The following is a 13,847-nucleotide window of genomic DNA, read 5'->3' as shown; positions in this document are numbered from 1 at the left end:
TCACTTTCTCCTAGAAAATATAAAACATAGGTAATATGTTAGCCTGGAGCAGTGTCTTTTTAGTGGAGTAAGACTGTGCTTTTTTTCTGGGTTTATAGATTGTTAAGTTGCAAAGATAGCTTCTAGTAAGCGTTCTTCTTATCGGATGAGAGAGAGTTTCCACGTTACTGATGATTATGTCTACCAGAATTGTGTTTTGTTGTGAATCCTGTTGGATCGCATGGATCAGTTGGAGTGACACTTAGAGGCAATGAGGAATTTACAGGAGCTAGGGGGTGTGATAGATGGCAGATGATAGATAGTAGGAAGGGAGAAAAAACACAGTTACAGTCAGGTAGATGGGTTACCTCCAGGAAAGGTAGGAGAGGAAGGCAGGTCATGCAGGTGTCTTCTGTGGCTATCCCCATCTCAAACAAGTATGCTGTTTTGGAAAATTTAGGGGGTGATGGACTCTCAGGGGAATGTAGCACAGACAGCCAGGTTTCTGGTAGAGACTGACTCTAATGTAACAAAGGGCACATCAGGTTCCAAGTGATTGTGACAGGAAGCTCTCTAGTCAGAGGCACAGACAGACAGACATTTCTGCAGCCAACAGCAAGAAATCAGAAAGGCGCACTGCGTCCTTGGTGCCAGCTTCAAGGATATCTTGAACAGAGTGTAGCATATTCTTAAAAGGGGAGAAGGCCCAACAGGAGGTCATAGTCCACATTGGAACCAATGACAGGAAGAGAAAAGGATGAGATTCTGAGGACAGAGTAGGTAGGTAGGAATTTAAAAGGAGTTCCTCGAGAGTAGTAAGATCTAGATTATTCCTGGTGCCATGCACTAGTTACAGTAGGAATAGGAGGATAGAACGGATGAATGTATGGCTGAGGAGCTGGTGCAGGGGAGAAGGATTCACATTTTTGGATCGTTGTAACCTCTTCTGGGGTAGAAGTGACCTGAACAAAGACGGATTGCCCTGAATTGAAAAGGGGACTAATATATTGACAGGGAGATTTGCCAGAGCTGCTCTGGAGGATTTAAACTTGTAAAGTTGAGAGTTTGGTGGGGTGAGGGGTGTGGGTGTGCGTGCGCAAGGCAGACATGTAAGAAGGTTCAATGAAGCTCAATCAGTATCGACACGATTTTGACTATGACATTTCTGTACTTCACAGAATATAAAATGATTAAAATCCAAATGGACAGAAAGGCTATAAAAATGTTCAGGACATAATTTACTGATAGCACAAGTTGAATGGTGAGGAACTGCACATTTCATAGATAGAATATCGAAGTCCGATTCTAGGTGCAGCATTTGGGGCTCGCAACTGGCCACAACAGAATTGATGCAGAGCGAGAGAAATTATTCGGAGTTTCTGCTAAGGACTCAGTAGCCTATGCAGAGGTGGAGAAGATGATCAAATTTAGTTGTTACCATTCAGTGTTGAACAACTTATCAACACGTACAGTACAGGCTCATTCATAAATGATGACTACTTAGAGGTAAAGAATGGAGAACAGCATTTCTGAAACATCACTACAAAAAGAGTCAACACTTCTCAGAGAGGGGAGAATGCTGAGAAAAACAAAGTCCAATCTACAATCTACCAGTGCCTATGGAATAGGTCTTGAGATTGAGCAAAATTATGAGAAGGTACACACTTGTTTGAGGTCCAAGATTTGTTTTTTGGACCAGGAAGGAGAAAGTGTGTGTGACTGGAAATAAAAGGTAAAAAGAATGATTACTAAAGATCAGCAGCGAAAGGATCAGAGAAACAGTAGAGGTAGACACACATAGAAAAATAAATCTTTCAAAAAAAAGACTGTTACAAAACAGCAATTCTCTTTCTCTCTTGCTCAAGGGAGTATGTTTAATATTTAGGAGAGAGATGTACAAAACCACACTACTGTCTGGAGAAGAAAACTAATCCTATTACCATGTGCACAACATTATAACCGCAACCTTCAGTTGACTCAATACCTGAATAGCATTAACATTCTTTTCATCGAGACTTAGTAACAAGACCGCTAAGGATTGGGTTCAGCAGTAGCTGAGATCTTTCATACAGCTCCATGCTCCTTAGGGCCAAATGTAAAGTGGCAAACAAGAGTTTAATTTTCTGAACATTCACTAACTTATTAAAAACTTTCCTGTTTTAGCTGTAAGTCTGTATTGTTGGAAAGAACATTTGTGACTACTGCTTAGGAATTTGAGGGGTAGCATCTCTTGCATTTTCAACATTTGTTGTTGACTAACTTTATTTCACAGGTATCTATAAAGTAACCTTCACTTAAAGATAATAGATTAACTATTTCAGTAATCAATGTATGGATTTCCTTCAATGGGGCACTATTTTTGCAATTAGATCCTATAGTTAGTGTGCTCACTGTAACTATAAAGTCTATCTTACCTGGAAGTAAGCAGTATTGTCCTTTACATGTTGTTCCACGCAGCAACACAATTGTTTGATCCAGTGCCATTGTGTCTTAAGGGCTGCACTGTATGCCTTTGAAGTGACAAAACATAGTTTAGTCAGAATATGATTAGTACTTCAAGTTCTTCTATAATTCAACTATAAAACCATTTTGTTGTTAGATAAGACAATAATGCAAATACTTCTGTTATGTTGACAAACTAAATCTTCTCTAATAGAACTTATAATGTTGTCATTGATCACATGTTCAGGACTTGAAAATAATTCATTCCTGAAATTATGTTTTGAAATGCTCTCAGTGCTGTAAACAGCAGGCACGGCAACTAACTGGCCACTGCAATATCCTACAAATAGCATCGGAGATGCACAGGTACGTAACTTGTTAGCCTATTTTTCCTCCCAGTAGTGTTTATGGAGGCTGTAATATTCTGATATATCTGTGAAACTTTTACAGAAGAATTACAATGCTGTTGAATATGCAATCTCTTTGAAACGTTGTTAGATGCACAATCTAATTGATTGGATAAAGTGATCATCTTGATGGCGTATCCAAGCAAGGCTTGAACTTCTGTCCATCTGACTCTGAGGAGCTGCAAACTAATGAATGTTATGGATCCCTGTCTTGCTATTATTTTGTTTCTTGTTAACTGAACTTCAGTATGTTTTGTGAAGTAAAATGTTGAATGTTCATGCTTTACAACTTTTTTTCTAACAACATGCTTTGCTCAACATTACCTTCACCCAACCATCTTCAGTTGCTTCAATGACTTTCACTCCATCACAAGGTTACAAGTGTTGATGTTCATTGATGACTGCACAACATTCAGCATCATTTGCAATTCCTCAGATACTGAAGAAATCCTTGCCGAAATGCAGAAAGACTGAACAATACCCTTATTTGGATTGACAAGTGACAATCCACCAGTAACTTCGCACCAAAGTGGAGTTTGACCAGAAACTGAACTGGACAAGCCATACAAGTACTGTAGCTACAAAAATGGGACAAAGGCTAAGAATCCCGCAGCAAATAAATCACCCTGAGGATCTAAAAACCTGGATTTAGGCTGTTGTCAGGAGCAACAAATCTATGCAAGCTTTTATTAACCACAAAATGGCTTTTCAATATTAAGTAACGTAACAAAATGGCTTCAGTTTAATACTGTGCTAAAATAGTTGAAAGCTGCATCCCTGCTTTGCTGAGCGAGCTGAATTAAAAGATAATGCAGACAATGGAGTCTTCAAAATATTAATCATAAGACATTAACTGACCACCCTGACTCACCTTGAACCACAAGTGAGAGATGATAATGTGCGTAAGACAATACCGTTTCCCAGGAAACACCATTGGATTAACCTGCTGTGTATCGTGTCACCCAATTCATTGGTTTTCTTTTGTAAAAAAGGGTGCACTGTTTTTGAAGAAGCATATAAAATTGCTTATCATTCAAATTCAATTGCACAGTTTCTCCAAGGAACACAGAAGCTATTAACCTCTGTGTTGCTGGACAAACCTGTGTCCGACATCGTAATAAATTGTGAAACCTTGTTGAAACAGGTCGTACTCCTAGTGATTCTTTTGACCAGTTGCGGAACTAAGAGGTCTCTCCTGGGGGTCTAGATCTTCAGCCCCAGACTTCCCAAAGCCTTTCTACCACCATTTAGAATATAAGAACGATGAGGGCAGAGCGGTAGATGTGATCTATATGGATTTCAGTAAGGTATTTGAAAAGGTTCCCCAAGAGAGACTGGTCAGCAAGGTCGGATCTCATAGAATACAGGGAGAATTAGCCATTTGGATAGAGAACTGGCTGAAAGGTAGAAGACAGAGGGTGGTGGTGGATGATTATTTTTCAGACTGGAATCCTGAGATCAGTGGAGCGCCACAAGGATTGGTGTTGGGTTCACTACTTTTCATCATTTATATAAATGATCTAGATGTGAGCATAAGAGGTATATAGTTAGTAAGTTTGCAGATAACACCAAAATTGGAGGTGTAGTGGACAACAAAGAAGGTTACCTTAGATTACACCAGGATCTTGTTCAGATGGGCCAATGGACTGAAGTGGCAGACTGAGTTTAATTCCGATAAATGAGAGGTGCTGCACTTTGGGAAAGCAAATCTTAGCAGGACTTATACACTTAATGGTAAGGTCCTAGGGAGTGTCGCTGAACAAAGAGACCTTGGAGTCCAGGTTCATAGCTCCTTGAAAGTGGAGTCGCAGATAGATAGGATAGTGAAGAAGGCGTTTAGCATGCTTTCCTTTGTTGGTCAGACTACTGAGTACAGGAGTTGAGGTCATGTGGCAACTGTACAGGGCATTGGTTAGGCCACTGTTGGAATATTGCGTGAAATTCCGGTCTCCTTCCTATCAGAAAGATGTTGTGAAACTTGAAAGGGTTCAGAAAAGATTTAAAAAGGATGTTGCCAGGTTTGGAGGAATTTTATAAAATCATGAGGGGCATGGACAGGATAAATAGGGAAAGATACAAAAGAGACCTAAAGGGGCAATGTTTTCATGCAGAGGGTGATGAAGCTGTCTTGCCATAATTATATGGAATGAGCTGCCAGAGGAAGTGGTGGAGGCTGGTACAACAGCAACATTTAAAGAGGCATCTGGATGGGTATATGAATAGGAAGGGTTTGGAGGGATATGGGCTGAGTGCTGGCAGGTGGGACTAGATTGGGTTGGGATATCTGGTCGGCATGGACAAGTGGACCAAAGGGTCTGTTTCAGTGCTATACATCTCTATGACTCTACAACTGAGAGCATGAGTAGACAATTCAGCCTCTTGAATCTACTTCACCATTTATTACAATGACTGATCTCATCTCTGCCTCAAACTCACTTCCCTGCCTGCTTCAAACCGTTGCAAATTACAAATCTACCTCAGTCTTAAATTTACTCAATGACCCATTAGCCATCATACCCTGGAGTAGTGAATGCCATTAATTCACGACCCTTCGAAAAGTTAGTTCTCATCTGCTTTAATTCTGCTCTCCCACAGCCTAAAACTACAACCTGGTCATTCTCGACTGCACTACTTGAGGAAACATCCTACTTACTCTGTCAATTCCCTTTAGCATTTTATATCCCTCAATTACATTTTATTTTTCTAAACTCCAAAGGAGTATAAGCCTAATTGCTCAATTCCTCTTCATAAGAGGAACCCCTCATCTCTACAATCAATCTCGCAAAGCAATCTACAAGGCACAAGTCTGTAGCATTATGGCATACTTCCCATTTGCCTGCTCTAACAGCACTCTAGCAGTTCCCCACAATGCTGCATATCCTCCTGATCTGGAAACAGATCTCAGCTCCTTCACTGGCACTGGGTCAAAATTCTTAATTTCCTCCCTAATTTTTGTGTCTACCTTCTGCAAATGGACTCGTGTTTCAAGGTAGTTGTTAATTGACACCTTCTCAAAAGCTAGGGATGGGCAATAAATACTGGCCCAACCAATAACGTACACATCCCATGAATAAATTTTAAAAATCCTCAAATCGGTGCATAACATTTTCAAAGAATTAAATTCAAGGTTCTGCAAATTTGAGTACCATAAATTTTATATGAAAATGAAATTTTCTTTACAGTAAATATTCTTTAGTGGTCAAGTGGCTGTTAATTTCCTACAATTGTTAATATCTATTCTTTGAAAATTTACAGAAAACATGTCAAAATTAATAGAAATGTTTTTAGCTTTTTCAGTATGAATTATCTACATTTATGCCATTATAAGCACCCTGATTCTCCATGCCCTCCCTCAAATACATAATCTTCACTGGTGCACTAACCACATTAGCTAGATTGTGAACTTGTGTCTAAGAACTGACTTTTTTCCTGATCAATTAACATGATGAATCTGCAGCCAGTAAATTAATCTTGCCAATATTTACCATTCCAACTAATATCCTGACATAAATTTTGTTAAACAGAGGTACAGTACAACAGGTAAATGCAATTGTTCAAACTGGGACTTAAGAAGTTCCAGGAGTTTTCAAGAAGGTACAACTACTAGAAACAATCATTATTTTTACATTAAAAACAAATGCAGGATTGAAGCAGCTTTTGATAATCCCATGTTTTAACCATATTATAGATTGAACAGAGATAGCTAAAACAGAGGCCTGCTTGCCTTGAAATCAGATTTCAATAACGATTTGTCAAACTTCATACAGTACGGAAACAGACCCTTCAGTCCAACCAGTCCATGCTGACCATAATCTCAAACTATCCCCACTTGTCTGCATTTGGTCCTTCTCCCTCCAAACACTTCTTGTTCATCTACTTATCCAAATGTCTTTTAAACATTGTAACAGTACCGACATCTACCACTTCCTCTGGAAGTTCAATCCACACATGAACCGCTGTATTAAAAAGAAATAAAATTGCCCCATCATGTCATTTGTTAATCTTTCTCCTCTCACCGTTAAAAATATACTCCCTTGTCTTCAAAAGGGAAAAGACACTTGTCATTAACCTTATCTATACCCCTCGTGGTTTTAAAAACCTCTAGGTCATCCCTCAACCTCCTACACTCCAGTGAAAAATGTCCCAGCCTATCCAATCTCTCCTTATAATCCAAACCCTCCATTCCTGGCAATATCCTGGTAAATCTTTTCTAAACCAGCTTTAATAACAACCTTCATATAAAAGGGCATCCAGAGCTGGTTACAGTACTTCAGAAGAGGCCTCACCAACATCTGGTACAACCGAAATGTGATGATATATTTGCTGAACAAATTACCTCAACTGTCTGCCTGGCTGGATGGTTCTCTAGTGAAAGATGCTCCCCTGTTTCCTGGTGCGATATGATAACTTTCTGTTTCTGCTCCAATTCTTTCTTCAGTTCCTAGAGGAGATGTGATAAGAGTAATTTTTAACCAAACTTCGTACAATTTTAACAATCATATCAATTATTGAGGTGCACTTTGGACAGAGGACAAATAACTCTGAAGGAAAAGAAATATAACTGTCCACAGCAAATGTTAAGATTAGTCACATAATTTACAATCAAAGTCAGCAAATAGGACGAACAAATACAAGTGGGTCCCCAGTGCGAGGGTGAGGGCAAGGCGGGGGGGGGGGGGGGGGGGGGGGGGGAGAAAGAGAGAAAGAGTGAGGCAGGAAGGGAGACGAGGGGTGCGATTTCATGTATTGGTTAAGTCTCCTTAGGAAGAGACAAATATGGCTCCTTACACCAATATGTGGGGAGCTGTGTCCCAGCAATGATTTTCCTGGATTTGGCCAATTAGTGTCAGAGGGTGCTCTCTCAACAACGTTTCCACATTTCAAATGATAAAATGTTCAATTAGCAAGCATCATAAGAGTCATAATGATGTACAGTATGGGAAACAGACTCTTTGGTCCAACTCGTCCATGCCGACCAGATATCCCAACCCAATCCAGTCCCACCTGCTAGCAGCCGGCCCATATCCTTCCAAACCTTTCCTATTCATATACCCACCCAAATGCCTCTTAAATGTTGCAGTTGTACAGCCTCTAGTTCTGGACTCCCCGACCGCAGGGAAAAGACTTTGTCTATTTATCCTATTCATGCCCCTCAATTTTGTAAACCTCTGTAAGATCACCCTTCAGCTTCTGCGCTCCAGGGAAAACAGCTCCAGACAGTTCAGCCTCTCCCTGTAGCTCAGATCCTCCAACCCTGGCAACATCCTAGTAAATCTTTTCTGAATCCATTCAAGTTTCACAACATCTTTCCAATAGGAAGGAGAGCAGAATTGCACACAATACTCCAACAGTGGCCTAACCAATGTCCTGTACAGCTGCAGCATGACCTCCCAACTCCTGTACTCAATACTGTGACCAACAAAGGAAAGCATACCAAACGCTTTCTTCACTATCCTATCTACCTGCAATCCACTTTCAAGTAACCTGCACTCCAAGGTGTCTTTGTTCAGCAACACTCCCTCGGACCCTACCATTAAATGTATAAAGTCCATGGAAGTGAAACCATTCCAGGCATTCTGCAGGTGCTGCTGTGGCTCGACAGACATGGAAGCCTAAAAACCTCCCTCTAGTCATTTGTAATTAGCCTTCTACTTCTGCTTATTCTCTCCCCTGCAAATGGTGCACCCAAGTGTTTCATACAAGCAGGCCGGGTCATTAGCGCTTCATCTGGAGGCTCACTGATGATGTAACCTCTTATGGTGAAGAAACGTCTGAAAGCAAACCTTCCAGCTCAGCGAGCAAACCTACATCCAGAACCTCAACCTGTACCACAAATCTTCTCAAAACTCATTCATGGCATCAGTGCTTATTAAAATCATTTTCCCATGTTTGAACAATTTCATTTTTATTTGTGAACCATATGCTATACTAATTTTCAACTTCACCACAATTTCCATCTTGGGTTTTGGGAGGGGGATGGAAAGTTGTGTTCATATGTTGGTAACTTTCTCACCTGAGTTAGAAGGCTGTGGTTCAAGTCCTACTCCTGGATTTGAGAATGACAAACTAGGTTAACAATTCAGTGCAGCACTGAGGGAGAGTGTTGTATTTTTGATTTTCTTTTCTCTCAGATCTGACAATGAACAGAAGTCCTATCCACTCTCCCAGGTTGACATAAAATATCCCATGGATGTTGTTACCAAAGCCCTAGACATTATTTATTCATCATTAAAATAGATCATCTGGGCATTATCACGTTGATTTTTATAAAGTTTGTTTTGTACAAATTTCCTGCTGCATTTTCAGTAACATGACAGTAGATACACTTTTAAAAATAATACTACTAAACCGGTTATTGAGAAACACTTTAGGATGTGTGATGGTCACAAAAGCCATGTTATGAATCCAATTCCTTTTTGTTTTAACTATCTACGAATTCTTCAAGTAGTTTCAGCTTCATCACAAAAGGGATCAAGTCGTTTGCATCATCCAAGAATTTAATTAGCATGAATACATAAAGGAAGGACATCCACTCTTCCAAAAATATCAAAACCCACATCAGGACCAGCATACACGAGACACAAGCTGAGCATCAATTTTTCCTGATATTTAAGACAGTTACAAAAATTAGTCATTGCTATGGAAACAGTGTGGAATTTCAAGACTACTGATTCATTTGGCAATAATAGTAGAAACTCAGTAGTGCAATGGAATAATAGCCCTAAAGTGACAAGGTAGTGTTTGAAGTTGATCAGAGTGAATTGCTTTAAAAAAAATTGTCCAGCCCCAACATGCCCTCAGCTTCTAGAATACATCCATACTAAAAAAATTGTTGCTTCTATATCTGTGCAAACATTGTACAGATCTGAAACTTTCATGAGTATGACTCCAACAAAACTCCTTCCCAGTTATCAAAACTGCACTCAAGATCAATGGCTCACTTTTATTCACTCCTGGCAACTTTTTGCCCAAATTAGCAAACCCAGAAGGAATGGAAGAGAATCAGTTTCCAATTAAAAAGACTGCCATTCTTAAAACCGTGGGCTCAGTCAGGTTTGCTTATGGAAACGTAACTGTACGCAGATAACTTTTGTATTGGACAACAGTTGATGGAAAATTGAAACTACAGATAAATGTTCATGTAAGGCTGTCAGTTTTGAGAAAGGCAATGCTAGATTTTGCATGGAGCACAGGAACAGATTAGTGCATAATGAAACAGCCAAGACTGGCACCATGCAGTACCCAGCCAAATTGTTCAATTAAGTTAAACTGAACTCAGTTAATACAACGATGCATAACACATGCTAAAAACATCTAGTTTTCAGATTCCTCCAGTATTAGACACTAAGTTTGAGACAGTGTATCTGTGCACATTACTCTACCCCAAAGAAGTGCTCTCAATTTTAAATCATTTTATCAGCACTATTGCCAGATAATGAGGCTAGAGAAACAAAGCAGTGGGTTAGGGTAAGCGAGACAAAATCTTCCTTAAAACGCTATACTATAAAAAGGTTCAGCATAAAACTTACAGTAAAATATTCTTTCTTGGCAGAAATATTTGTATTGTTGTCACTCCAGTCATAAGCCAATTCTTCCTCCTCCTTTTCATTTAGCCAGATAAGCTCGGTTGTCACTTTTGATACAAAACTGTGCAAACTAGTCAAGTGCTTCATTCGTAACCTTGAAGTTTCCTGAGGACAAACAACAACATAGCATTACTTAATGAACTAACAAAAAGGAATGCATCACCAAGTCAGTGATCAGCACTAAAGAAAATAGTAAATCATTATATAAAGACCTCGTTTTAGAATGTGAACTAAAAGAAAAATGGGATAAGACACTGTTTTAAACCAAGGAAACTGGATGATGTTTGTCATTTTAAAAAATGAGTTACTGTGACAAATTAAGTGCGGTATCTACAATGTTGCCTTGTTCAAGTAGCGAGTGCGCATTCAAGACAGAAAGACACTACCTGTGTGTGTTCAGGGCAGTTTTTCCCCCAGAGATAGTCTTTTGATTAGTTTTTCCAATTATGATCATAAGGGCTCGGCATAGTAACAATGACTTGATTGGCTCCTGGACAAGTGGCCATAGCTTGTATGCAATGTCAAGCTTCTAGCCTGAAAGAAGGCAACAACTGAATCTCACTATCCCTTATGTGGGAAGAAATAACAGGAAACCTCCTGCTTTGATGTTCTACAGCATTTCCCTACTCTGCAAATTCCCTTGTTGAAAGGAGAAAAAGGAAAGAAAAACACCTTCAGAGACACAAAGGGAAAATCCTCAATTACTGAAATGAAAAACTAAAAATCAGTGTATTCACAACCTTACATCGTTAGCAAAGATTAAGAAGGAGTTAGAAGAAAACAACTCATTGACATCTGTGATCTGAACAGTTGCGAGACTGTGATTTTTCTATTCAGAGAAGCAAAGTGCGCATTTCTCTTAACCTGAATTTAATAAGCTGGCGTAATTGGCAATTTGGGTGTTTATTCAAATTTTCACATTTCTGATGACTCTGGAAATAATGGGGGTTGATTTCTAGCACACTATCCCAGTGAATTGTGACAATTGAGTGTGACTAACAATTAACTTTTTAAACCGGTATTGTAGAGAGATCAGTGTTTATTTATGAGAGAACCATTACAACAAACATAACAACTGGCAACTAAGATTTTAAATTGCAGAATGAAAACTCCTTTTATGCTCCTAAATAATGCTTTTGGTACACAGAATCCACACGTTTTCAGGGCTTGAGGGGAAAGGCTTTTTCTATCCACTTGCTGTTCTTCAACCTTTCAGACTGGTGGAAAGTGACACTGGCCCAAGTTTCAATCCAGATATGGACTCTATCAGAGGGGCAAACAGTGGAATATACTCACAAAGAAAACAAATGAAAACAATCTTTACATTTTCGAGAAATTTGTTCAGATAAGGATGAACATATAAAAATAAGGCTGGTGCTTGAAAAGCACAGCTGCAAATGTGTTGCTGGTCAAAGCACAGCAGGTTAGGCAGCATCTCAGGAATAGAGAATTCGACGTTTCGAGCATAAGCCCTTCATCAGGTCAGGCAGCATCAAAGAAGCAGGGGAATCAATGCTTTGGGTATAAGCCCTCCATCAGGGATGACATGTGAGTGTTGAGGGGGTGAAGAGATAAATGGGAGTAGGGATGGGGGTGGGGAGGTAGTTGAGTGCACAATAAGTAGATGGAGGTGGACGTACTGGTGATAGGTCAGAGAGGAGGGTGGAGCAAATAGGTGGGAAGGAAGATAGACAGGCTGGACAGGTCATGAGGGCAGTGCCAAATTGGGGTAAGGTGGCAGGAGGGGAATGAGGGAACTGGTTAAGTCCAAATTGATGCTGTGGGGTTGGAGAGTACTAAGGTGGAAGATGAGGCCTTCTTCCCCCAGGCGTCGGTGGTTAAAGTGTGGTGATGGAGGAGACCCAGGACCCGCATGTCCTTGGTGGAGTGGGAGGGGGAGTTGAAGGGTTCGGCCACGGAGCGGTGGGGTTGATTGGTGTAGGTGTTTGCAATAGGCACATCTTGCTATAAATGCTTCAAGTCAGTTTGCCTTCTAACGCTAAGTCTTTGTTTTGCCTCCTCTCCTCCCCTCTAAGTTCATTCATGCGTATTTGTTTAAATGTGAGCTTTAACTAAAAATTCCAAAATTGCTGCCACTACCAATTGTTTGTAAGAGCAAAAATACGTACAGATTGCTTGGCAAAATACCATAAACGTTTTTTTAAAGTAGAAAGGATTTTCAATTAAATAGTGGGGGCAAAGGATCAAATCTAAATGGTAAATCAAGAAGGGAAGAGAAGGAATGAGGATCACAATTAAAAGATTGACAGGAAGGGATAGGTAATACAAATCTAAGAATAAACAGATTAGACTAGAATACACAAAAAGAACAAAGGGATATAACTTAAGATTTTGTATTTGAATGCATGTAGTATTTGAAACAAAATGGGTGAACAGAGCACGAATAGAAATAAATGGATTCAATCTGTTAGGCATTCCAGAAACATGACTGAAGGATGATATGGTTTGGGACCTGAATGTTGAAAGATACAGCATATTTAGGAAAAACATGATGCTCTGCGAAGCCGTAGGGATGGCACTGTTAGGTTATCACAATGACCACAAAGAGAGGGATGACCTCTGTTCAGGAAACTAGGATACGGAAACAGTCTGAGACAAGATGAGAAAAGATAAAGCCAAGAAGTCACTTGTGGGAGTATACAGATAGTCCCTTAATTGTAACCACATCGCAGGATGGTATTGAGTAGACCTGGTATTGTGACTGAGATAGGATTAAATATTGATCTCACAGTGAAGATGCCCTCAGGTAACAGTAATGAGAATAGTGATTGACTTTTACAGAGAGAGGTTAAGGTACCAAACTGGAAGGAAAAACGAAAATATGCAAAGAAAGATGGAAGTCAGAAGATTAGAGAGAATATAATAGACAATGATCAAAAAAATTACATGAGGGCAAAACTGGAGATTAGAGAAAGCTGGCCAGAAACATGAACACAGATGGTAAGAGCTTCTATAAAATGAAGTTAAAATGAGCATTGGTTACACAGAAAAGGAGTTTGGGGATTAATACTGGAAAATAAAGATATGGCAGATAAACTGAACAGTTATTTTACATCAGTCTTCACTATAAAGGATACAAGTAACATCCTAGGAGGAGCTATATACAGTATCTGGAAATGCAAAGATGGAGGAATTCTGGAAAATTAAAATCAATGAAGTAATTCTGAATAAAACTTTGGAGCCGCATGGCCGAGTACCCAGTTTTTGATAGATTTCATCCGAGAGTTTTAAAAGAAGTGGCAGTGATTCTTTAGTTTTATTTTCCCAAACTCCCTAGATTCAGAGAAGGATCCATTAGATTGGAAAATAGCTAATATATCTCTTTTATTCAAAAAAGGGGACACCAAAAAATACAGGTCAGTTAGTTTAACATCTGTAATAGCAATTAAGGGACTATCTGTACACTCCCACA

The 13,847-nt window shown here is 39.6% G+C and overlaps 1 protein-coding gene across 12 annotated transcripts in view; it reads right to left on the bottom strand.

Annotated features, from left to right (window-relative positions):
• Positions 1-13,847, bottom strand: part of macf1a (microtubule actin crosslinking factor 1a) — a 536,531-nt gene that overhangs the window by 251,961 nt on the left and 270,723 nt on the right. For all 12 annotated transcript variants that reach the window (XM_060847668.1, XM_060847672.1, XM_060847670.1 and 9 more), the window contains exons 17-19: positions 10,358-10,519; positions 7,165-7,269; positions 2,394-2,489 (exon numbers count right to left, since the gene is read on the bottom strand). In XM_060847668.1, coding sequence (XP_060703651.1) covers positions 2,394-2,489; positions 7,165-7,269; positions 10,358-10,519 — 363 coding nt within the window. The remainder of the gene's footprint in view (positions 1-2,393; positions 2,490-7,164; positions 7,270-10,357; positions 10,520-13,847) is intronic.

The sequence above is a fragment of the Hemiscyllium ocellatum genome, chromosome 30 (genome assembly GCF_020745735.1).
Source record: "Hemiscyllium ocellatum isolate sHemOce1 chromosome 30, sHemOce1.pat.X.cur, whole genome shotgun sequence".
In the NCBI taxonomy this organism is placed as follows: domain Eukaryota; kingdom Metazoa; phylum Chordata; class Chondrichthyes; order Orectolobiformes; family Hemiscylliidae; genus Hemiscyllium; species Hemiscyllium ocellatum.
Note: the sequence above shows the minus strand (reverse complement) of the source record. Positions and strands in the feature narration are given on the sequence as shown.